The sequence below is a fragment of the Arctopsyche grandis genome, chromosome 8 (assembly GCF_051622035.1).
Source record: "Arctopsyche grandis isolate Sample6627 chromosome 8, ASM5162203v2, whole genome shotgun sequence".
Taxonomy (NCBI): domain Eukaryota; kingdom Metazoa; phylum Arthropoda; class Insecta; order Trichoptera; family Hydropsychidae; genus Arctopsyche; species Arctopsyche grandis.
This window is the reverse complement of record NC_135362.1, coordinates 6,929,805-6,953,339: the sequence shown is the minus strand read 5'-3', so window position 1 is coordinate 6,953,339 and position 23,535 is coordinate 6,929,805. Positions and strand designations below refer to the sequence as shown.

Sequence of the window (23,535 nt, the reverse complement as noted above, 5' to 3'; positions counted from 1 at the left end):
AACATTAGTCTTTTATGTTTACTTGAGGTGTACGTGCATTCGCACGGCACATTTCAGTTATTATTTCCTAACGCGTGCGCGCTTTATGTGTTCATGCGTTGTTGTTTATTTTGTACTTGGTTATGTACAGTGTGGTTTTTTTATTAGAACAGTGATGTGCGGTTGTTCTTGTGCGATATTCATGAACAACCGTCTCGTTCTCCGGCGAAAGGGTCTCTTAGACTGTATTCGTTGGGGGGCGGGGGTGGTGGCCTCATGTTGAGGGCTTTAACGGTCAAATTCCTTGACCTTTAAAGTGGGCTCAGTATTAGATTAGTCATGTTTAAGCGGTTTATATTACAAATACCGAGCGAAGCCAAGTAAAACCACTAGTTGTAAATAAAAGTAATATCTGTCATCAGTAAACAAATTGTAAGACCACTACAACAAACAAAGAGACTCTGCCTCGTTTGTAAATGCACACTTAAAAATGGTTTTTCATAGTTCTAATTCTCTAAATGAAAAAGTTTCGGAACACTCCAATTTACATATGTAGTTTCGTTCAACTACATAAACTAGATCCTTCACAAACATACATACACTGAAGCACCAAACTTAAATATCAAAAAACCTGCCCAGCACACTCTACCAAAACGGACCCACGAGTTGACCAGCCCTGCTGGTTCGTCCACCAGTACCCACCTGACCAGGTAGCCACTTCTTTCACTTGGATATCAGCCGGTGTCGAGTGATCATTGCGCAGTGGTAGAGTAACCACCGACTCTATAACACCTGCTCGCGTGCAATATTCGCACCACACGGTGGTTTCAACATCGCTAATGTTAGCATCGCACAAAAAACACACTTCGCCGCATCGAATCGTTAAACCATATTCGAATCGTGTAAAAATAAAAATAAAAATAAAACAAAAATTTCCGCCCTCTATTATCGGCCGCCCGGTGCCCGTGGATGAAACGCTCCCTGTGCGACACGACCCTGTACGAAACATCTAATACGGTCTGTTATTTAAATACAACCCCTACAACACTTAAAACGAAATATGATATTAATAATTCTAAACATACGTGATATTTTCATACGAGAAGCTTTTCAAAGCTTTTATGTAGTAATAATAATATGATTTATTTATTTTCAATTAATTAAAGTAAGTCAAAAAAAAATTACGTTTGTTGATCAATAGTTGAAGTATTTGTTTGTGTATAATAATAAAACTAAAGTGCTATTATTGTGTACTATATTAATCTTACACAATCAACTAGATAAATGGTGTGTAAAATTACTTCATTATTCGAATGGCAAGGTGCATTAAATGTTTTAATACTTTCATTCAGTATATGTATGTATATATGTACGTTATATGTATAACTTATTTAATAAAAAAATTAATAGTTTTATGCCTAGTTTGGAAACGGATAAATAATAAATTTTATTGTTTGATTAGTAACTTTGATGAAATTAAATCAATAAAATTTTGCAATTAAATCTTTCACTACATGTGTCCATATTCGTACACACATACATACTTTATTGTATATCTAAATGTATTAATTTAAATGATTTGTTAAAAACTTTTGTTGACTTGATAACTATCGTAAAGCGTTTTATCATTTTGTATCATTAAATGTATATATTTAACATTATTTATTTTCATTACAAATTTCGGTAAAATATATTTTTATGCAATTGATAAACGATGACTATCCTTGGAAATAGTATTTAAACAAAACTATTCAAATAAATACTTCTGCAAAATTATTAAGTAAATATTTTCACAAGCCATAATGTAAATAAACATTGGAATGTCAACTATCATATTCAAACACGTTTCCGTCAAATTTCGAAACATACGTCGTTCTGATTCCGAACCACTTCATCTCGTAATCTCATTTCGAATCGATAGTCCCTTTTCGCGCAAGATTTACCGTTTCGATACATTTTTCAGTAGTACATCTTTTATGAAAATTTTCCACTCAACCACACGAAACCGGTTCGCGTACTAATTTGACACGATGAATTCACTCAATTCCCCATTTTTGAAAAACAAGTTCGCATCACATTGTAATTGCACCCCAATTTTGCGATAATTTTTCCCAATGAATTTACTACAGATTCGCTCATTTGTTCAGCACAAACTACCGATTCGACGTGTCGTAATTTCCTATTATTTACATACCACGCTTCAGGGCAAACATGAAGTTGAATTATATTACGAAACAACAAACAAATCATATTCTTAATTACTATTCATTGTTTCAAAAGAAAATTTGCTGGAATTAAGTGCATTGTTCGTGATATCTACGACCACGTAAGTACATTTTGCACATTACGTGTTTTGGCAACTCAATATTACATACATATATCAGTCGTTAATTACAGTTTATCAGTCACTTTTAAATTGGCAGTTTCATTGATGAATACTTTTATTAGATCATAATGTCACTCTATAAAAGTAGATCATCAATTACTTGTCTTCGTCTTAAAAAAAATTACTTAATGTTACATAACAGCACAATAGAATCATCAAGTGAACTGGCCGTTTATTTTATTTATTGATTTTTCACCAAATTCACTAAACAAAAAATAAATACACGCCTTTTTTCGATCTTTATTTGCATACTTAGTGTATTATCACATGACATTTAACGATAATTGTGATTATTATTGTTTCTTATGATGTTTTTATCAATACACAACTGGATCGAAACTGTCGCGCCGCTATTAGAGCAAGTTTCAAACGTGATGTACTTAAATTAAATAACCATTAAATTTGTTAAATGGAATGCTAAAACGTTTAACTGTTGCTTTCCGTTAAAATTTTTTACTTCATTGTGTAACGATTACAAACTATTTGTATGAATGAAACGGAACGGTTAGTCGATTAACACGCATGTTTGCATAACTGTTTTATTATTTTTTTTTTTGATTTTTAAATGCTTTTTATTATTACGAAATTATGTTCACAATACATCTTATATCTATTTTAATAGCTACTGATCTACTGATCATTTTCTATTTTACAATTTTAATTTAATTTGGTTAGTAATTACAGTATTATATTATTCTAATGTTAATCTAAAGCATAATAGGAAAAAGAGCTCAAAAACCTATTTACAATCCTTATAAATGTTCATAATACATCTAATACATAATATTAATTAAAGACTATCTAAAGTCGATGACCTAAAGCAGATTGTGTTTAGGTAATCTGTGTTTATACCTGAAGGGTATAGACATTTTGTTGTAATCACCGAGACTCTTCACAAGTGTGTTAGTATGGTTATTAGTGATTCTTTCATAGAATCTACTGGTTAGTTTGTTAGTAATGTCTGTAACAAACGGAATATTATATATAGCATGCAGTTTTTTCAGGTTAGTATATATGGGTGTATTATAAATTATTTTAAGGGATTTATTTTGTATTACTTGGAGCTTGGAAAGGTTAGTATTCGAGGCGTTATTCCATACAGGTGAAGCATAGGTTAATAATGGTAATATGAGCGCGCGATATAATTTTATTTTATTTAGCGTTGATAAAGAACTATGGCGATTAAATATTGGATATATTGAGGATATACCCCGCATCGCCTTGCATTTCGCTGCCTCAATGTGAGGTGCCCATCTCATTCTTTTATCAAACGTTACTCCTAAATATTTTATTACTGACTGCCATTTCAGACTTTCTCCAGAGGGGATTTTCAGATCTGAACTTGGCTTATGTTTTCTAACACTAAAGAATATGGCGTCTGTTTTGGTTTGATTAATTTGAATTTTCCACTTAGTGAAGTGTTCAGTCATTGTTTTAATTGCAAATTCAAGATTTTTAAGAATAGTGTCTGGTTTTTTGCTACTTGTGAAGCAAGCTGTATCATCTGCATATAGGGCTATGTGACAGTTTTTTGGAATAGGTATGTCATTTATATATATGGAGAACAAGAGTGGGCCAAGCAAGCTCCCCTGCGGAACGCCAGCTGCGATTATTTTTGGAGACGATAATTCATTATTTACGCTAACCACTAGCTTTCTACGAGTTAAGTACGATTTGATGATGAGAATTAGGTAGTTTGGTATTTTGTTAATAAGGAGCTTATGAATGAGTCCATCGTGCCAAACCGTGTCGAAGGCCTTTTCTATGTCGAGACATACCATTCCGGTACTTCTCTTCATATTAAATTTCTTCGTCACGTGTTCAGTTAGTCTTGTTAGTTGTTGGGTCGTGGAATGTCCAGTGCGAAATCCAAATTGTTCATTTATTAATTTCTTATTTACGACTTTAAGTAAACGTGTGTAGATTATTTTTTCCAGAATTTTTGAAAGCGTGACATATCTGTTTTATGATTTTGATAACGTGATTGTTAACGATAAAACGAATGACACATCCTATAAGTCATGCAATTCCGAATATTCTCGTTTAGTATTTATTTACAATGCCTTATCGCTAAGTAGCACACTTTTTTGATATGATTATTTAATCGTACACACAACGCGGATGTACATATGTATATACGTATCTAGTCAAATGTCAGCATTCAATTTAAATTTTAAATGTCAGTTGTGTATTTAGAACTGATCTTAGACATGTTTTCTGAGAATTTCAATCTGTACTTTTGCATATCCGCAGAATCAAGGATACATTTATGTATTTTGATTAAATTTAAAACTTGTTTAGAATTAGGTAAATGCGTATATTTAGATTAGGAACGTGAACTTACGTAAAATTGAAACCGAAAATACATACACAAATGTATTACTACAATACATTATATAATAATATATGGTCTCCGTGACGAGAAAGAATGTTAAATTACAGAAAACGCAAATTTCGGAAGGCAAAGATCGAAAATCGAAAGATCTTAAGTCGAAAGATAAAAAAAATGGTGCATGGTAAACAGTACATACTCACTTAATTTGCGCGAGCAGGATACAACAGGAACAAGAGGAACAGGCTTTTCCTCCCGTATTAGTGTGCGCGCGCAGAATACGGGAGGAAAAGCATATTCCTCTTGTTCCTGTTGTATCCTGCTCGCGCAAATTAAGTGAGTATGTACCGTTTACCATGCACCATTTTTTTATCTTTCGACTTAATATCTTTCGATTTTCGATCTTTGCCTTCCGATATTTGTGTTTCCTGTAATTTAACATTCTGTCTCGTCACGTAGACCCAATAATATAATATACTATCATATTTTATTTTCATTTTATACATACATATACCAAGAAGGCCTTACAGGTAAACCCCAATGTGCTTTCCTGGCCAATTACAAACATCAATAAACAATTATGTTTTTACAGTAAACATAGAGACAGGGTGGGTAGCGTTTTAAGTAGATCATATTTAATTTATAAAATCATTATTAATTGCAATAACTATTGAAAAACTTTCACTTTATTTTGATAAATGAACAAATTACATATGTATGTGACACTATAAATTACAATCGAAAAATCACTCTATCAATTACCAAATCCTAATCGGACCTATTCTAGGCCGACAGTAATCCGACACTTATATTGTTTGATTTGTTAGGATTAATGTCGGCTCTATCTGATGCTATTTAATTATCACAAGGATGTTTTATATTCGTAGAAATGTAAATACTTTGATAATTGTATAAATGTGCATATATTTATATGCACATACATACGTATGTATGCATCCGTGCATTTTTACGCAATTAACCGCACTTAATACCGCATGACGATGTTGCAAATTTGGTGTGGTCTCTGTTAACAATTATACGGAATTCGTATAATTTCTTGACACGCAACCAGTGAAAATTTTTTAAAACAGTATCTGTATTTCATGTCGACTTTGCTCGATAAGTAATTAATCGAACGAATCTTAACAAAACTATTGAGACATAGTTAAGTGCGTGCTCATTTTGTAAGTCTACGTTGACATTTTGATTATTGCAGCAAAAAAATTTATCAAAAAATTGAATTTCCGATTCCAACGTAAGAATGTGACGAAATTTATGATATTTCGAAATTATTTTTGTATAATTTATGCAGATAATAAACCCTTTACGCTCGGATGATGTGCACCAAGATTTTATAGCTCCCGAATTGATTTATCAATATTTTATTACCGTATTAAGTAATTTCTCACTAAAATCTTCTAATTACAAGGCTTTTTTATTACATACCTCCTTTACGTTTCACATGGCTTTCGTGTCAGTGGTCATTTTTATCTCTTATCCGATCGTTTTCATACTTTGCCATATTGCTCATTTTGGTCATCAATACACGTTAATGTATCGTCTGCCATTACGTTGGAGATAAAATATCGTATACAACGCGTTTTTAAAACGGGGAAAGTAAATCTTCCTGACATTTAACAAGCGTTGTTTAACAAGGCGTAAACTGTTCGCCATGACACGGCATTATCAGATTTTAATTGTTTAAACGCCTATAATTCACTCTATATTTTATGAAATTTGCTCTATTGGTTCTCGTTATCTCTAATATATAAATATTTATAGTTTTAACTCTCATATGTATATATAAATTTCAAATTTGGCGTGTAGCTTCTTGTAGGGTAATACACGATATATATTGATTTTTGGCCAAATATGTCAGATTTGACATTTCACGGCTAAAAGTATATCTCTTCACTGGGTTTTATCTGCGAGATAATTTAATCTTAAGAATAATTTTCTGACCATAATATTTAGGAGTAAATATAATATTAAAAATAAATGATCAAAACACACTTACATAGTAAAGATTATTTTTAATACTGAGCAACAAAAAATCACGTTTTTTATTTACCGGAGTGAAGAATAATCAATCTTAACTAAATTTGACCCCAAAAATTCTAATATGACAATAGTTTTTGTTGTTTTTTCTCGTTTATGAGATATAAGCGTTTAAAAAAATGCGCTATTTTTACTAGCCTCTTCTTACTTCGCTTTCGATTTTATCGTCTGATTTCGTCTGACGAATGTTTTTTACAAATTTTTGACTTTTGCAGTCTTTAACTCAGAATCTAGTATTACTATGCCAAAAGTAAATATTATAATCAATAGTCAGATGTTTTTTCAAATGATTTTTATTGTTTTAAAATACTTATAATTTTTAATTAATTATCTAGCGAATTTTAAAAGATATTTTTACTTAATTATCATATATTAATTGGACCAGTTTTTTTGTAATTACTAATCATAATATAAATCATTTTCATATTCGAATTCAGTGGGTCAAATTTAGTATATGTATATGTACATATATTGAATAATCTCCATTTGCAATATATGTATGTATACTAATTTTTTTTGTTACATATTGCTTTATATTTAAATGATATAAATAAATGTATGTCGATATAAATGTATTACATATACTTACTACAGCACCGGAATAAATCATATTGAAAATTGGCCCTACCATAATCTAACATTTACTTTTTTGACTCGGATTATCAAATCAATATAAAATACGTTCTCATATTCCTCTTTCGCCAATCATTTTCACATTTATCGTATTTGCTCAAGCAATTTACAAATTACCAGGCCACATAACCGAAGTGTGAAAATATCACTTTTTTTTTCTCCATTGCAAAACAACAAAAGATCTTTTGTTGTTATAAAAAGTGTAGGTACACAATGAGAGATCACTAAACAAAACTGCAAAATCCAAATAATTCAAATTGTACGTTTTTTTTTTTTTGTAATGCAAATAAATCACGCCGAATCATTAACGACTTTTTGAACGAAATAAATAATACAAAAAAGAATGCGTTACACATTAACCCAAAAGGTTTCCGAGCGTGAAGGCTATTCATGAAATTCAATGGAATAAAAAAAATAATCAAACAAAAAAGCAAACCTTACAGATCAACATGAATATTCAATGATTGTTTATAATTTTTTATTATTATGTAATATATGCAATAAAACACGCAATGATATTGTTTTATAAACCACGTCGTGCGACTTTGCTTGATTTGAACTACATATGTATATAATTATAGAAAAATTTAAATCGCGATTTTTACATACGTATTTATTTTTACCGCGATAAATATTTTTTATAATAAATAATAATCAATTAGGAAAATATATAAACACAAACATTTCGCATTGTGCTCACGCCATCGATAAAACACGTGATGCATCCTAGTCGAGCTATGATCGAAATTGACATTTCGGAATGTATTGCATTTTAAATTCACGTTTTCTCATTGATAAATCACTCGATTGATCGATCGCAAATATTTCACACAACAATCGATTTACGTCACTCGCTTTGAAAATTTTATCTGAAGAATGTCGCACACTGTTTACGCGTAGATCTTCATCTCACGCAATCGTCAACAACCATCGTGGCCTTTCAACAAATCATCAGTAACGCCTTTTTAATAGCGACAAATCCGACAGGAGGTCAAAATCAATCGACCCTTCATAAATAATTCTCACTTGACATTGTAGTAACTAATCGTTCGATACAAATCAATCGGCTTTGTCAAACAATCGACACGTTAATCCGTCATTGACTTATTAACATGCATCATATTATTTATAATTTAATGACACTTGCGCACATAGTCCTCCATCACTCTCTTCTTATCTTAATATAATCAATTATTTCTAAATGGTCATATGATCCCGTCTAATCAATCATTGATGCGCATACTGTTCAATTTACAATCAATCACCGATGTACTATTGTATTAAATTAAAAACGTAATCAAATTATTTTAATTCAAAACCCAAAACCTACGTTAACTTCAATACAATTTACGATTAAATTTTCAGTTAAATTCCAACACCACCACTATACATTAACCATAATAGATTGAATTACATTATACGTTTGTATTCGCGCGTAAAATTTTCATTGCGGGTGCTTAATTATCTCGAATTCAATTTAGATTTTTGCCATTACTGATCCAGCATACTATACTGCGTATACTTGAGTATAGCAATCTCTCCTCAGTCGGCAATTTCTCTTCCATTAAAGTGTGTGCATCTTGCGACATCGAAGCTTTGACGACCAATAAAGAAGCAGTAACATTCAACACTAAAAATCTCCGTCCTTTTGAAACAATACGATATACTAATAATAAAAAAAATCTTCTTAATCTATAAAGCTACTTCAAATGTCAAAACAAATATACATATATACTGTACATAATATAATTTTTAAATATGAAGTCGCATTATTATACTCGTGATTCCGAATTGCGATAGCGCAAGGTGCAAACCACACACACTTAATCATCATCACTTTCACCGCATCAACGCCGTGTGTATGTAATTTGCACACCAGATGTTGGAAGCTGCATAAACTGCAATTAAATTATAATGCATAATTGATCCGGTGACATTTTTCGTCCCGTATAGGAAGTGGAACAATTTTCAAGTCGTCCTACTTGGCAAACAACGCTTCATTTTACGCACACTTTAAACGTCAATTTACGATGTTGTTATTTTAAATATGCTAATTTTATCAATAATGAGACTATTTGACAACCTTCATCTAACATTAAAAAGTTGAAATTGTCAAAAAAATAAAATAATCAACCTAAAAATGATACATTTTTAAATACATGCGTGTTTTTTTTACATATTTAATGGAACCCAGACTCGATGTATATAAGCTTCATTTTTAAATTGAATTAAATTATATAAAATTTATTTGAAATTCAAATTTTCATCCTAACCATGTAAAGTTTAAGCCACAATATAATTTTAAACGTATTTACATATTAAATCAATTTAAATATAAAAAAATACTTTTCATATAACAGTATCGCTATAGTGCTTTGATTTATCAACGACCATTACTCTCATATCACAATAATTTGTATCCTAATTACAATAATAATAGCAAACGCTCAACCTTGCCATTTAATAGGCATTCTATAGCAATTTCAAAAATATGCAAAATTACAGTATCGGCCATCGAAGGTTACATACATACATATTTCAATATAATAAAATGCAGTGGAATTAAATGTTGAATGTTAAAAATTGTAACGAGAATTTTCATAATCGTCAATGACACACATTTGATACATTTATACATATGTACAGTACAAATGTGTCAATGAAATTAAAATTAACCATCTTTATTGCTCTGTTTGTGCCTGTTATCTGAAATGAAGTGTCGAACAATAAATCACAGCTACCTGTTGTTGTAAAAATCTCTAGAATAATCTTTTGGCGATGATTCTCAAGAAGAGTCTCAATAGTTTAATATTATTTTTAGATTGTTTGATATCGGTATGCTTAAGAATTTTACAACACTAACGAACGATACTAATATTTGAAATGACGAATCGTGTATGTATGTTTTAAAGAAAAACTACTTATATTATGTACTAGCTGTATTTGTAATATAAACCGCTTAAACATGAGTAATCTAATGGTAAACATTTTACTAAATTTATTTGAATAGTCATTTGTTTTTTTTATGAAATTGACTGTCATGAACAAACAAACATATATATTATATAATAGTAAGAAAAAAAACATATATATTATATAAAAGTAGTCTCTTATAAAAAATTATATGTATACGAAATTCGCCCTCGGCGCCTTTGCCCCCGGGGACTTCAAATCTTTTGAATCGAAAAAAATTTAATTATTTGTTCGATGACGTCACGGATTTACGACCCAACGAACGAAGGTTACATACATATATACAAAGTCTCTTTCCAAATTATATATTAGATAATTATATTCGTTTCAACACTAATTGAAACAAATCGTCGATTTTTCATCGGAAAATTCTGCGTGCACGCGTGGAAAATTTTCTCAGCGTCGGAAAATCACCGAAGCAATTACAATTACTGCGATTTTTGTACGGCGACGATAAAAGAGCCGTCTCGTCAACGAAATTATCGCGAAGATGATGGTCGTTTGCAACTCCTCCCTCCCACGCAATCTTTTAATCGAATTCAGCATCTAGCGATTAAGTCTCCCCTTTATCTCGTTTCGGTTTCGCTTAGAAAAGCTGCCATATTTCCACCATCCCAGTTGTAATTCGAAATCGGCGGCATCGAGTCGTACTCGTGAGTATTGTGTTTTATAGTTTTTCGTACTCGATATGATCGTTCGTTTCGAAATGGGATTTGATCTCTCCGCTTTCAACGCTCCCATATTATATTTCGATAATAAACTGACTGAATCGTTTCAATTCAACTCACGTCAATGTAGCGAAGTTCAAAGTGCCATAAAACAAAACTTATTATACGCTAAAACATTCTATATTTTTTAAATTAAATTTTATCAAAGTATTCCTTACAAATATTACATATACTGAACCTAAAAATATCCAATGTAATTATGTTCTCATGGTAAACATGCCATATGAACATAATTACAATATGAAATCATCATCGATTAATATTCACCTATAAACGTGTTTCAATATATATTATACATATGTACATATTATATATGCAGAATAAATTACGACGATCTATATGTTTTTATGCATAATATAATTTTAATTTAAATATTTTATTTAAAAATCACCAATTTACACCAATAGTTTTTTAATATTTTCAGTACTGAAAATTATAATGCTTTTATGAAATTTTGTCATTGGACAAATAGTACTTAATAACAAATAACTAAAAAAAAATTTCGAATTATTTTTATATACTTAAATATAAAAAAAAATCAGTGATAATAATTATTTACATGTTGTATGCATCTGTTAATCTTTAGATTGTAAAAATTCTGTACATTTTTATTTTAATTAATATAAAATTAAAAGCCAAACTAAAGTTTTCAGTTACCTAATCATTCAATATTCCTCAATCTAGATACGTACATATTTAACTTTGTGACCTCCTTTAATGAAAAAGAAAACAAACAATTAAATATAACGATCCGTACCATTTTTCATATTTTCAACATTGTTTTATCTAAATTGAATCATTTGTCAATTAAATCAGTACTGTTTTTTAATTTATTTTTTCAATGAAATTTATTATCACTTTACGAATTTATCTAATCTGAAAAACTTTACATTAATTTTCTAAATTAACTGCCATCATTTTTTTTTGCTTCAAAAATATTATGAATTTGAGGCCCGTTTAATATTGGAATAAAAAATAAATTATTATTATATTATCCAACACTGCACAGCTCGGCACAACACTGCCCAAAAAACACTACTTTCATTCACACTATACAGCACCGCCCGTTTTAGGCACGTTCATACGTGTTTTGGACGCGTGCAAGGCAAAATCGGCTAACATATACATTACAGAGCGCGACGATACGGTGCAATATTGCTTGCAATGTCGCAATATCGTCAAATCACTATTGTCAAACATTCACATGCACACAGCAACACTTTCATTAGTAGGGGTGCACTCGCCACCATGACGTCACGTCATGCGTGAATATTTCCACAGTGGCCAAAAAAAACCGGTTCCGCTTGATACGTTTCGGTAACATGTAATACTGTACAATATTAAAATATCGTGTCGGTTATTGCTGTTTCGGCTACGTCGCGGATCATATTCATGTGCCCATATAGAATGTACCGGCTGAGCTGTACTGGTATAAACGAACTTTTATATGTACATACAGTTATTAGTTCGCAGTGTGCTCGAGTTTGGTTCCATTATATGGTCTCCCTATCAACTTCGTTACTCTCTAATGTTGGAACGAGTCCAAAGGAAATTCCTTAGATTTTTATATCTGAATACATTTGGATTTTATCCATATCTGTTCCCTAATGCCTTTGTCTTGGAATCTTTGGGTTTCAATTCCCTGGCAAAGAGAAGAGATTTATTTCTTGGGAAACATTTCGTAAAATTACTTAGAGGAGAGATTCACAATCCCGCTATCCTGGAGAGACTAAAATTCTGGGCCCCGGAAAATCAAAGAGTTTTACGAAAACATGATATATTTTTGCCAATTAGGGCTAAATCAAACGTGCTCATGAACTCCCCCTCTCTCGGGAGCTGTTCGACTCCTTAACTTACTGGCACATCACTTGGACCTCTTCGATGCCAGTTATGTTGAGTTGGTGGAACACATCCTAAATAGCACGATATAATTTTTCAATCTTATTTCTTTGTTTTTATTTTGTGTACATATTTCTTACTTGATTTTTACTATTTTTTTTATGATGTTTTTTTTATAATTTTTATTATTTGTATTATAATCACATTGATGCTTTGGGGCAACCTTTCAAGTCCCTGTGGTATTGATTTTTTAAAAATAAAATAAAATATGTACAAAAAGGTTCCCGGAAAGATGCACTAAATAGTAGGGCAGTTTCGAGAAGTCATAATTTTCAATTACGCTCAAATAGAGCTTACGCAATATAATTCCACAAAAAAACGGTTAACACCTTCGGATAATATACAAATACCCCTTGACGCTTTTTTGTGGTATTCTATTGCGCTAGTTCTCCTTGAGCATCTTTGAAAGTTTGGATGTCTCGAGAGTGCAACTATCTCGAGTGCATTTTTCCGGTCACCATACAAAAATCTTACCTGTTAATGATAATACCAATTTACCATCATCCGTAATAATAATTCAATATTAATTTAAATCTGAGTCACAGTGCCAGCCATGATCGAGCAGCCACCGTACTTATCTCCTCGTAAAAAAATGATTAAAAATTCAACCTCAACCGTTTGATTTCGCCGATCGGTCGGCGCGTCCACAAACGAGAGTTAATTGCCATAAGCGCTGCAATTCTCCAATACACGAATTGCATAACTGCATAAGAGCCGAGAATTTGCCGGTGAGAAATTACAGTGCTGCGACTCTCGTGACCAACATACCTGTGGCGGCACATTTGTCGGACCAGACACGACGGCACCAGCCCACTCTCATACTAATCAACCTCACCTGAGCTCACAACACCAAGCTCTGTCTACACGAGCCTCAAGAGTTCAATTCGACTCGCATAGATTCCAAGTTTGTAAACTCTAGTCATTTTTCTATCGTGGCAGTTTCTCAACTTGTCCGCCAAGGGTATAAAACTAGATGTAAATGCTATTGAGCTATTGTTGTTGATGATACAGCCTCCCCCTCCTTTCTAAATGGTCGCCAGAGAAGTTGCGATTGTCAATTTGGTAGACTACCATACAAAAAAACTTGAATGTGACCAACCCATGACTTTATCTATGTATTTGAAGAATATAAGAAGCTTAAAAATTGAAACATACATATTGGAATTAAAAATTTTCGGCGCCTGAATGCGGTAGAGCTTTGCGTCATCATTTACTTTTCCAACCTATTTCTGCGAAAACGTCTGCTTTCAATAACTCGTCTCTTGTAAAGGCTATCCGGTTCCTTAATGTGATTGATGAGCATTTGCACCTGTTCAACTGTCATGTTGATGAGCTGGTTAGTTTCTTGAGATTCAACACGAGACTATTTGAATGAGATGAATGATTTGAATTTTTATTGTTTTATTTTGTTATTTTCTTTATTTTGTTTTGTAAAACTGGTGTGACGCTTTAGAGCAACCTGTCAGGTCACACTAATCATTTTATTGTTATTATAAATAATAAATTAAATAAATAAATATGTGCATTTACCATAAAAATTGATCGCAAATGTAGGGAAACTTACACAAGACAAAAGTACTACTTCCTGTTGTCGGATTTTATTTAAAAAAAATGTATTGCTTAAAATCACAATAGATATTATAAACATAAAATATCAAAAATATATAAATAATTTAAAAGGTCAAAATAAATTAATGAAATATTGATTTAAAAAAAATTACTACGTCCGGTTTACGAATACTGACCAAAACCTCATCAGCTCCAAGTTAGTATATGAAGATAACAAAAATAATTTTTCAGTTTGATACGTTCAGGGGTGTGAAAAAAATCACGTGGTCACAACATTTTTTACTTTTCTAAGAGGAAAAAATCCAACTTCCGGTTAAATAAATTTGATGATTTTTTTTTTATTTCATCCAAATTGATACAAGAATTATACCTGATTTTTTTCGTGAAGAGCACACATATTTAAAGGGTCGAAAAAAACAGTGGAAGAAAAGTCTTACAAGAGTAAACTACCACTTCCGGTTGACGGGCGTTCACCAAATTTTGGTAATAACAATTGGTAATAAACTCAAACTTTTATATATGAAATTTTAGTTCAATACATCTAAAGGTTTTTGAGAAAAATATAAAAAAACCTAAATTCTCTAGAGTAAAAGTACTACTTTCGGTTGAGGTAAAAATATTACTATATAAAATTTATAATTTCTATTACATGTAAAAAAAATCTGTCTGATCATTTTTTCTATATCATAAAAACAATTTTTCGAATTAGTCAAAATCTAGAGTTAGAGTTTTTGCATGGTCACAAAACTTCATATATTGTTACCAAGTACATAGATAAAGTAAAAATCTCTTTGTGAATGGCAACCTTTAGACTACGTACAAACATGCTGACGCAACGCGACGCGATACAACGCGACAACGTTTCCTGGCACGTCAGTAAATGTCACACTTACGCATTGTCACTTTGGTTTTGGGTCAGCCGATAAGTTGAATCTATTATCTATATCCTCGACTCATATTCGAGGCACGTTCCAACGCATGTTCAGTCACATTTTGAATGGTATATTTGTAAGTCGAGTAGTCTATAATACTTCTAACTCTCAATAAAAACTTGCCCCAACACACTATATATGTATGTACATATATTTAACTACCATATTAAACAATGCTAATGTGTACTAATTGATGCAATTTTCGAAAAGTCAATTAGTTCATTGATTAGCATAGTTGTTGTGCAAAAATTGGCCTTGAAATTTCAATGTGAATATATTTTAATAGTATAAAAATGTATTAAACCAATGAATTGTATCCATTATCGTATGCAATATTTCAAGTGAGTCATTGAACTGAAATTTTGATTGATTGAAGGTTTTCTTATGTACACTTTTAAGTATGACTAGCATACATACAGGATATATTTTAGCCACGAATTATAATTGATTTTTATATAAGTATACATACATATATGCACAATGAAAAGTATGTAAACGTATGCGATTAGTTTTAAACGCACCTGCACTGAAACTTTTGACATTTACATGTACACTTAGGCGTTTTCCATTACGAAATTAACTACACACAGACTTGACTAATTAACGAAGACATTTCGTTAATGCACCGCTTCAACAGACAGTGGAATAAAAACGTTTGGAAACCACTGTTTCGAGACATCGCGTGACCAAAATCAAAATTACTCTCGTCAAACGCGGCAATGACGACTTTTTCGTTACGATTTTTCAAAACAAAAAAACATTCGGCTCTTCCCTTCTCGGCAAAAACAAACCTGTCGATCGAGATTCCGGTCGATGACATATAGACATGTACAGAATGTCCCAAAAGTCACCCACCTCCCACTAGACCTACCTATAATGCACCCACACACGCGAAACTCAATCCGCTTGCGAATCGTCGAATTGATACAAGATCACACATAGAACTGCACGATTTTTAAACACCCTGTATAGACAAGGATCTGATATGTAATTACGTATGCAAAAATTCACGATCCGTTTTATTCTAAGAAACCTGTAACATGATCGTATGTTATCACATATGTAGACGCTCGGTTTTCGGGCGTTTGAGTCGTTGATCGTTTGAGCGCATCGTTTACACATTAAAATTTTATTAAGTCATGTTCAGAGTGTACAATTATTTAGCTACTGCTCTGCACAATTGTTGAATATGGTTGGTGCATTTTTAAAAAATATATTACTATGGTTTAATCGGGCAAAAAGTGGCCGCGATTGCTCGGAAACGCGTAAATGGCTATAGGAATTTCACCCACTTACCCATATAGAAGATTGTCGCTATTAACTTCGACTAATTCCTCTTTAGCGCGCATTACATTAAATACTCTCCGTTTTAAAATCACTGTTTTTTTCCCACTATTAATCATTGATTACAAAAGCAAACAAATCATCGGAAACCGGTAACGAAATTGCCTTATCTCGGTATCAACGAATTGACGATTATCAAATTGTTTTTCGATAACAAAACCGATTGTCACCATTTCTTAGATAAAGATATTCGTCGAAAATGATCTCTGATTTAAAAATCTCAATGAATGTATGTTTTTGTATATGAATTTAATTGGCACATCCGGGATTAGGCGGCTTGAGTAAATATACTTAAAAAGTGAACGATCGAATATGGTTGAACGTCAACGGCGACAGATCAAAACGTTTCGACTGTAAAATGTTTATATAAATGAAAATATTTTTAAAATTTCAGAATTATATTGATTTAGTAGTGCTAAAAATATTTACCGGAAGTCATTTTGAAATTCGTCAAAATGACGAAATCGCCGAAAAATTCAATCGGCTTAGATAATTTCAATTCCACGTAAGTATCTGCACAAGTACGCCGACAAAAAAATATTTAATTTAATTGAATCGAATTTTTATTTTTTTTTATCTTCATTTTAGTGCCAATCTAGCTGACAATGGAGTATTTCAATCGACCATATCAATTTCTCCAGGAGAGGAAGTAAACGAAAAGGAATATGATCCTTATGATCATCGGCAAGTCGAACATCCGAATTCGTGAGTACAATTCGATACAAAAAATATTTACACATATTTTAAGTCAAATTCTAATCGTTTTTAATTATTTTTTCAGAGATTTTGGATCACTGGTTCACTTGCTGAAGTCTTCCCTAGGTTCTGGTATTCTGGCTATGCCAAATGCCATTAAAAATTCAGGAATAGTATTTGGAGCTGTCGGAACGTTTATAATCGGAGTTGTTTGCACGCATTGCGTTCATATATTAGTAAGTACCATTTAGTATTCATACAAGTACCTATTATATCATTAAAAAAAATAGCAAACAATCAATCGTACATTTCCGAGAGAAATTTCATGTTCGACAGATGGGGCATGAAATAAAAATATAATCGAACCGACACTACACTTTCTGATTGAAAATTCTTGCAGTTTTTATTACTACGTGATCGATTTTTCATATGAAAATCGAAATGTACATACATATATACAAACATACATACTTTCTCATAAAAAAATCAATATTATTATAGCAAAATTGTATAGTAAATTTACATACATATTTTTCAAATTTAATTGAGTTTGTACTTATTATTTAAAACATTTCAATTAGAAAGTAATATGTACTTGTCGTTTGAACTTATAAAAAAATAATTCAAACATTTTCTCTTCATAATAATATGTACATTGAAAACTGTTCAAATATGTAGATGCCTACATATAAATGACGTCATAAAATTGAATTGATTACTGATTATGTTGATTTGAAATCCTATCGCCAAAAAAATAACTGGTTTCCAGACGACTATACTAATGCTATGCTATTTTTTATGCGAATATTTGAAGAGAAATTTGTTTTCGAACACAATTCCGAGTATGCATACCTAATAAGCGTAAACTTAATTCCACTTGGTATTCCATCACACATTTGAATGCATCTAAATCCTTGAAATCTTCAATCGGAACGTTAATATCCGGTTTTCGAATGCATCAACGCAATCAATTTGAATGGACACAAAAACCCATTTCAGTACGATCGAAATATTTTTATACCATGACTTCATATTCACACCAGCCTCATTGTTCCTTTACAAATGCATCACTACAGGGTTAAACGTTTTTGATTACAGGTAAAAATATCACACGAACTATGCAAAGAGTCCAAAGTACCATCAATGACGTTCGCCGAAACCTGCGGAGCCGCCTTCAAATATGGTCCAAAACGATTGAGATGCGCATCCAACGGATTCAGGTAAATCTGAAACACAATCGCACGTTGCGTTCATGCGGAAAATCCACTTTCCATTTCGAAATGTGACCGATTTTTTCCCCACTATTATTTTATCTAAATGCGCCGTCACGTTTTATGAGACGAAAACGCAATTTCCGGGCAATGGAAGATGCGGGGGGGGGGGCGAAAAAGGCAAAAGTGATATTAAATGGAGCAGAAAACTGCTGCTTTACATATACATACATACACTACACTGTTACTTTCAAAATCCCGAATACGTATGCAGTGTGAATTGAATTTCAGCCTTGCGAAATTTAATCTGCTCGATTCGACCGTTTGCCGTTTGTTCGTTTTTAATTAGAGTCGGCTCGGTTCAATAGAAACACCTGTAAATTCTAACTATACCCGTGTGTATGTGTTGATTTTAATTGTCCTTTTCCTGGTACAACTTCCTAAGGAAAACAATAGAGAGTGTGTATAGAAGTAAATTGCGTAATTGGCCATTAACGATTTCGTATCCTTTATTAAAGTTTCTATTAAAACTCGTACATATGAATACATATGTACGTGTTGATTGTATTCATGTTTTATACCTAATTAAAGTATTTCATTTAAAACTCCACATGAAAGCAAGAATATATCGATTAATAAGGCGATGAGAAATAATAATTGACTTTACTAATAAACGTCTTTATTCGGAAAGATTTAAAGAAATAAAATTGAAACTCAAATAATTTCATTTGTTTTATTATCAATAATCACATAAAATTGCCAGTGGCATCTATCGTTCGTTACATAAAGTTCTGTTTATCCAAGAATGCAACCAACAATTGTATTTTTTATTTTCCCCACATAATAATGTTGCATGACCAATATTATGTGCATATAAATTTCCAGTACAACGAGCACGTTGTAAACGTCAATCACTACACCACACCTTTTCTATGTCGACTATTTTTCTTACACAAACAATTTCACTTTGCTGACACCATCTACGATACGAAAAATGCGGAACTCGCATCTTCAGTTTAACTTCATGAAAGTCAATCGAGTATTAAATAATTCATACGACCTACTCGAATGCATCGAATGCACTCCTTCGAATCCAGCTCGCATTCCTATAAAATCAACTCGAAAGAACTCAACAAAGATTTCCATTTTATTGCTAATCAATATTATAAACTGAACATATGTTACAGTTGAAGTGTATTTTCATTTGTTATATATTTTGAGTAGTTGGAATATGTTCCTAAAACCCACGTAAGTTGATTCAAATGGCGAATTACATTGCATTACAACTAATATATGTATTACAACTGAAAATACAGTTCAATTATATAGTATCAGGTTAGATGGAGAGTGTAGGTTTTCGTGAAAACGTCAATGGTTTTTTAAATTGAGTTTTCAGTGTCACATTGTTGTTTTGAACACATTCTTAGAGCTATTGTATTCATTACCTTTATTCGTAATAGCTAGCAAATATCAACGCATTATTGAATTCTAAAGCGTTCGTAAAAACATCAGAGCTGTCAAAACTCAACTGTTATATTACAACTGGCGCACATTGTTGAAAGCGAATTTGAGCTTGTAGATAAATAATTTACTAGTTGAATTGTATTCGAATTTGAATGAACAAAAACGCCAGTTGGTATATAGTACAACTGAATATTCACTTCAAACGTTACATATGTATGTACATATACACTACATATATATTTATTTTTATCTTTTCAGATTATTCGTCGATTGGGCTCTAGTCGCGACTTACATAGGAGCGGCTTGCGTCTACGTGATGTTAATCGCAGAATCCTTTCACGATGTATGTATATAAAAATCATTATCGCAAATTCTGCAGAAAATACCAGAATCCTTTTTAAACGCATAATAATCTTTCAGGTCATCGGTTATCATTATCCGGAGACGAACTGGGATAAGCGGCTCTATTGTGCCATTATCATGATCCCGCTAATACTTCTCGGTCAAATTAGAAACCTGAAATACTTGGTGCCATTTTCAGCTTTGGCTAACGTCTTATTGTTGATCACATTGGCTATCATCATGTCCTACATTTTTGCTGACATTCCACCTACTGATGACAAGGAAATTTATTTCACATCGGCAGCCAAATTACCTCTCTTCATCAGGTACTATAATATATACTATCTTACTTATATTGTCTGTATAAAAATATATACTAATCGATTGTACGTACATATGTAATATATATTATATAATTTTTCAATTTCAGTACTGTGATTTTCGCCATGGAAGGAATCGGTGTAGTGATGCCCGTCGAAAACGACATGAAAAATCCCCGTCGTTTTCTGGGATGTCCCGGAGTTTTGAACATCTCCATGTCCGTTGTGGTGACTTTGTATGCTATCATTGGTATATTCGGATATTTGAAATACGGCAATTTAGTAAATGGCAACATCACATCGATCCTGGAAGAAGGCGATATGTGAGTATACGCAAATACACAATTTATAATAAATACTTAAGGCAGAATCCGTTCAATTTATACCTAAAGACTCACCCTCACTCCTCAGAAAAGGTGCGCAATAGCGACAATAAGTACATAATCCTAACCGTGCGCATCTTTTCCGTGTAGTTGGGCAAGTCTTTGTGGGTCTACCTCACGGGACCGAAAGTCAAAAGATCGAAAAAGCAAATATCGGAAGGCAAAGATCGAAAATCGAAAGATCTTAAGTCGAAAGATAATAAAAGGGTGCATGGTAAACGGTACTATGTATGTATATATAATATATATCAGTGGCGTGTGGTGAAATTATCTCTTTTTTTGCCATACAGTATTGTTTAATGTGCGCGCGCAGGATACGGGAGGAAAAGCCTGTTCCTCTTGATTTTTTAACATTCGGTGCGGTGACGGTCACCCAGTCTTTGTATATTCACATACATATGTAAGGCCATAGTGACCAATTGAAGTTACCTGTTGAAGTTCTGACTTCATTTTTAGATGAACTAAATTATAATAAATAGAGAATAGAGGAGTTAATCGACATTTGAAGTAGGCAAAATGATGATTTGTCAAAAATGCCGAATGCTCTCACTATCCACTACTTATTACAATATAACCAGCTTGGAAATTAAGTCCAAGAACAAAACCAATATCTTACATATGTAATGTTTAATTTTAATTTTAAAAAAATTAAATAAATGAAATTATAATCACCAAATAATAATATTGATTAATTTTACAGCCAAGCTCAAGTTGCTAAAATTTGCATTGGTCTTGCCATCCTCTTCACATATGGTCTTCAATTTTACGTGCCATCCGACATCATCTTCAAAAAGATCGAATCCGTACAGAATCCCAAATACCATAACATCACTCATATCGTCCTCAGAACTGTGCTCGTCGCATTCACAGGTATATACATCTATATTAAATTTCTGTCAACGTATTATCAAAGCTTTTGGTTTGATCTAATTTCTAATTGTATTATATTTCAGTCGCCATTGCTGTAGTCGTTCCACAATTGGATCTGCTGATCAGTTTCGTCGGTGCTGTGTTCTTCTCAACTCTTGGACTTTTGATTCCAGCAATCGTTGAAATCGTCCATTGTTGGGATGGAAATTTAGGTTTCTTTTATTGGCGATTGATCAAAGATGTCCTCATTGGATTATTCTCTATCGTCGCGTTGGTGTCAGGTGCTTATCAATCCCTGAACGAGATGATCAACGGTGCGCCCATCGAAGAACCTGGAATATAATATAATAATGCGTATGAAACGAGAAGCCAATCAACAAAAAATATTAATTAAAATAGCTTCAATAAATATTTTTCTAATGATTCATTACTACGTAACGCGTATATTAAATATACATACATTCCATATAGTTATAAGATATAATTTCGTGATCAACTAATTATAATGAAATATATTAAGATATACAGCTTTACTTATAAGTCTTAAGTTTTAGCAAAAAGTATTGTGCCAAGACAATTGATTTGTCTAAAATGAATAAAGGTGAGAATTAGTTAACATACATACATAATTTCATAGAAATATCAAAGTCAAAATTTATTTTATGAGACAATTTATTTATATTTCGAAACAATTGCCTGTAAAATTATTCTTTAAATTAGAAAAAAAAGTGGAACTTTGCCACAAATTCCTAAAGTGATATGTTAACCTTAATTTTCAATATATTTCTTTGCTGTAGTTCTATACAGCATTTAGAGTTATTTAAATATTCAATAGGATCTTTATTTTTATAGTTTTTTTATTGTAGTTTTTAAAAATAAAACACTTGTATATACATATTTTATTTAGATTTATTTTGTAATACTATTAGGAAAACTGTGATGTGAATCTAACAATACAAACATGGCGTGCCTTATGATATTTTTCATTAATTAGTATTAATAAAGATAATGATTAAAAAAAGTGTAATATATTTAACGAATGCATCATATTTATAATACATTTTACTTTTTTCTTTTAAATCCATTTAAAATTTTATTTTAAATTCGGATAAATACTTTTAAAAATATAAAAAAAAAACTGAATCACAAACTGTGAACGTTAAAGTAAATATAACGTCAAACTCTCCTCTATGAGGCTTTCATTAAATTGTGTAAGATTAGACAGTTCAAATCTATACAAATACAAAATAACTTTTGGCCTTAACTAATTCAAAAAATTATCGACCGCTTATGCATTTTATACATACATACATGCATAGATACATATATGTATAGATATGTAATTAACAACGCATCTTAAATAGTATAAATAAATTATTTTGCTACGCAACAATGTTTTTCAATGCAGTCTCATAG

At 31.8% G+C, this 23,535-nt stretch overlaps 1 protein-coding gene across 2 annotated transcripts; it reads left to right on the top strand.

The window, feature by feature from the left end:
- The first annotated feature begins 703 nt into the window (after positions 1 to 703).
- On the top strand, positions 704 to 23,503 carry LOC143915295 (proton-coupled amino acid transporter-like protein acs). Of its 2 annotated transcripts, none has more exons than XM_077435857.1 (10): positions 704 to 820; positions 17,228 to 17,338; positions 17,422 to 17,538; positions 17,615 to 17,765; positions 18,628 to 18,749; positions 20,463 to 20,547; positions 20,625 to 20,872; positions 20,977 to 21,189; positions 21,950 to 22,119; positions 22,203 to 23,502. In XM_077435857.1, the coding sequence occupies exons 2-10, from the start codon at positions 17,289 to 17,291 to the stop codon at positions 22,460 to 22,462; spliced, it is 1,416 nt and encodes a 471-aa protein (XP_077291983.1). In that variant the 5' UTR covers positions 704 to 820; positions 17,228 to 17,288; the 3' UTR covers positions 22,463 to 23,502. The 2 variants fall into 2 exon arrangements, with proteins under 2 accessions (XP_077291983.1, XP_077291985.1); XM_077435859.1 differs by lacking the exon at positions 704 to 820 and adding an exon at positions 10,831 to 11,014 and having other exon boundaries at positions 22,203 to 23,503.
- The last annotated feature ends 32 nt before the right edge of the window (positions 23,504 to 23,535 follow it).

What these genes read in the sequence shown, in the direction of transcription:
- LOC143915295 (XM_077435859.1), top strand. Translation starts at nt 17,289, where the DNA reads ATGACGAAATCGCCGAAAAATTCAATCGGCTTAGATAATTTCAATTCC. An exon ending in TTAGATAATTTCAATTCCAC is followed by an intron (nt 17,339 to 17,421) that starts GTAAGTATCTGC and finishes TCTTCATTTTAG; the next exon opens with TGCCAATCTAGCTGACAATG. An exon ending in TGCGCATCCAACGGATTCAG is followed by an intron (nt 18,750 to 20,462) that starts GTAAATCTGAAA and finishes TTATCTTTTCAG; the next exon opens with ATTATTCGTCGATTGGGCTC.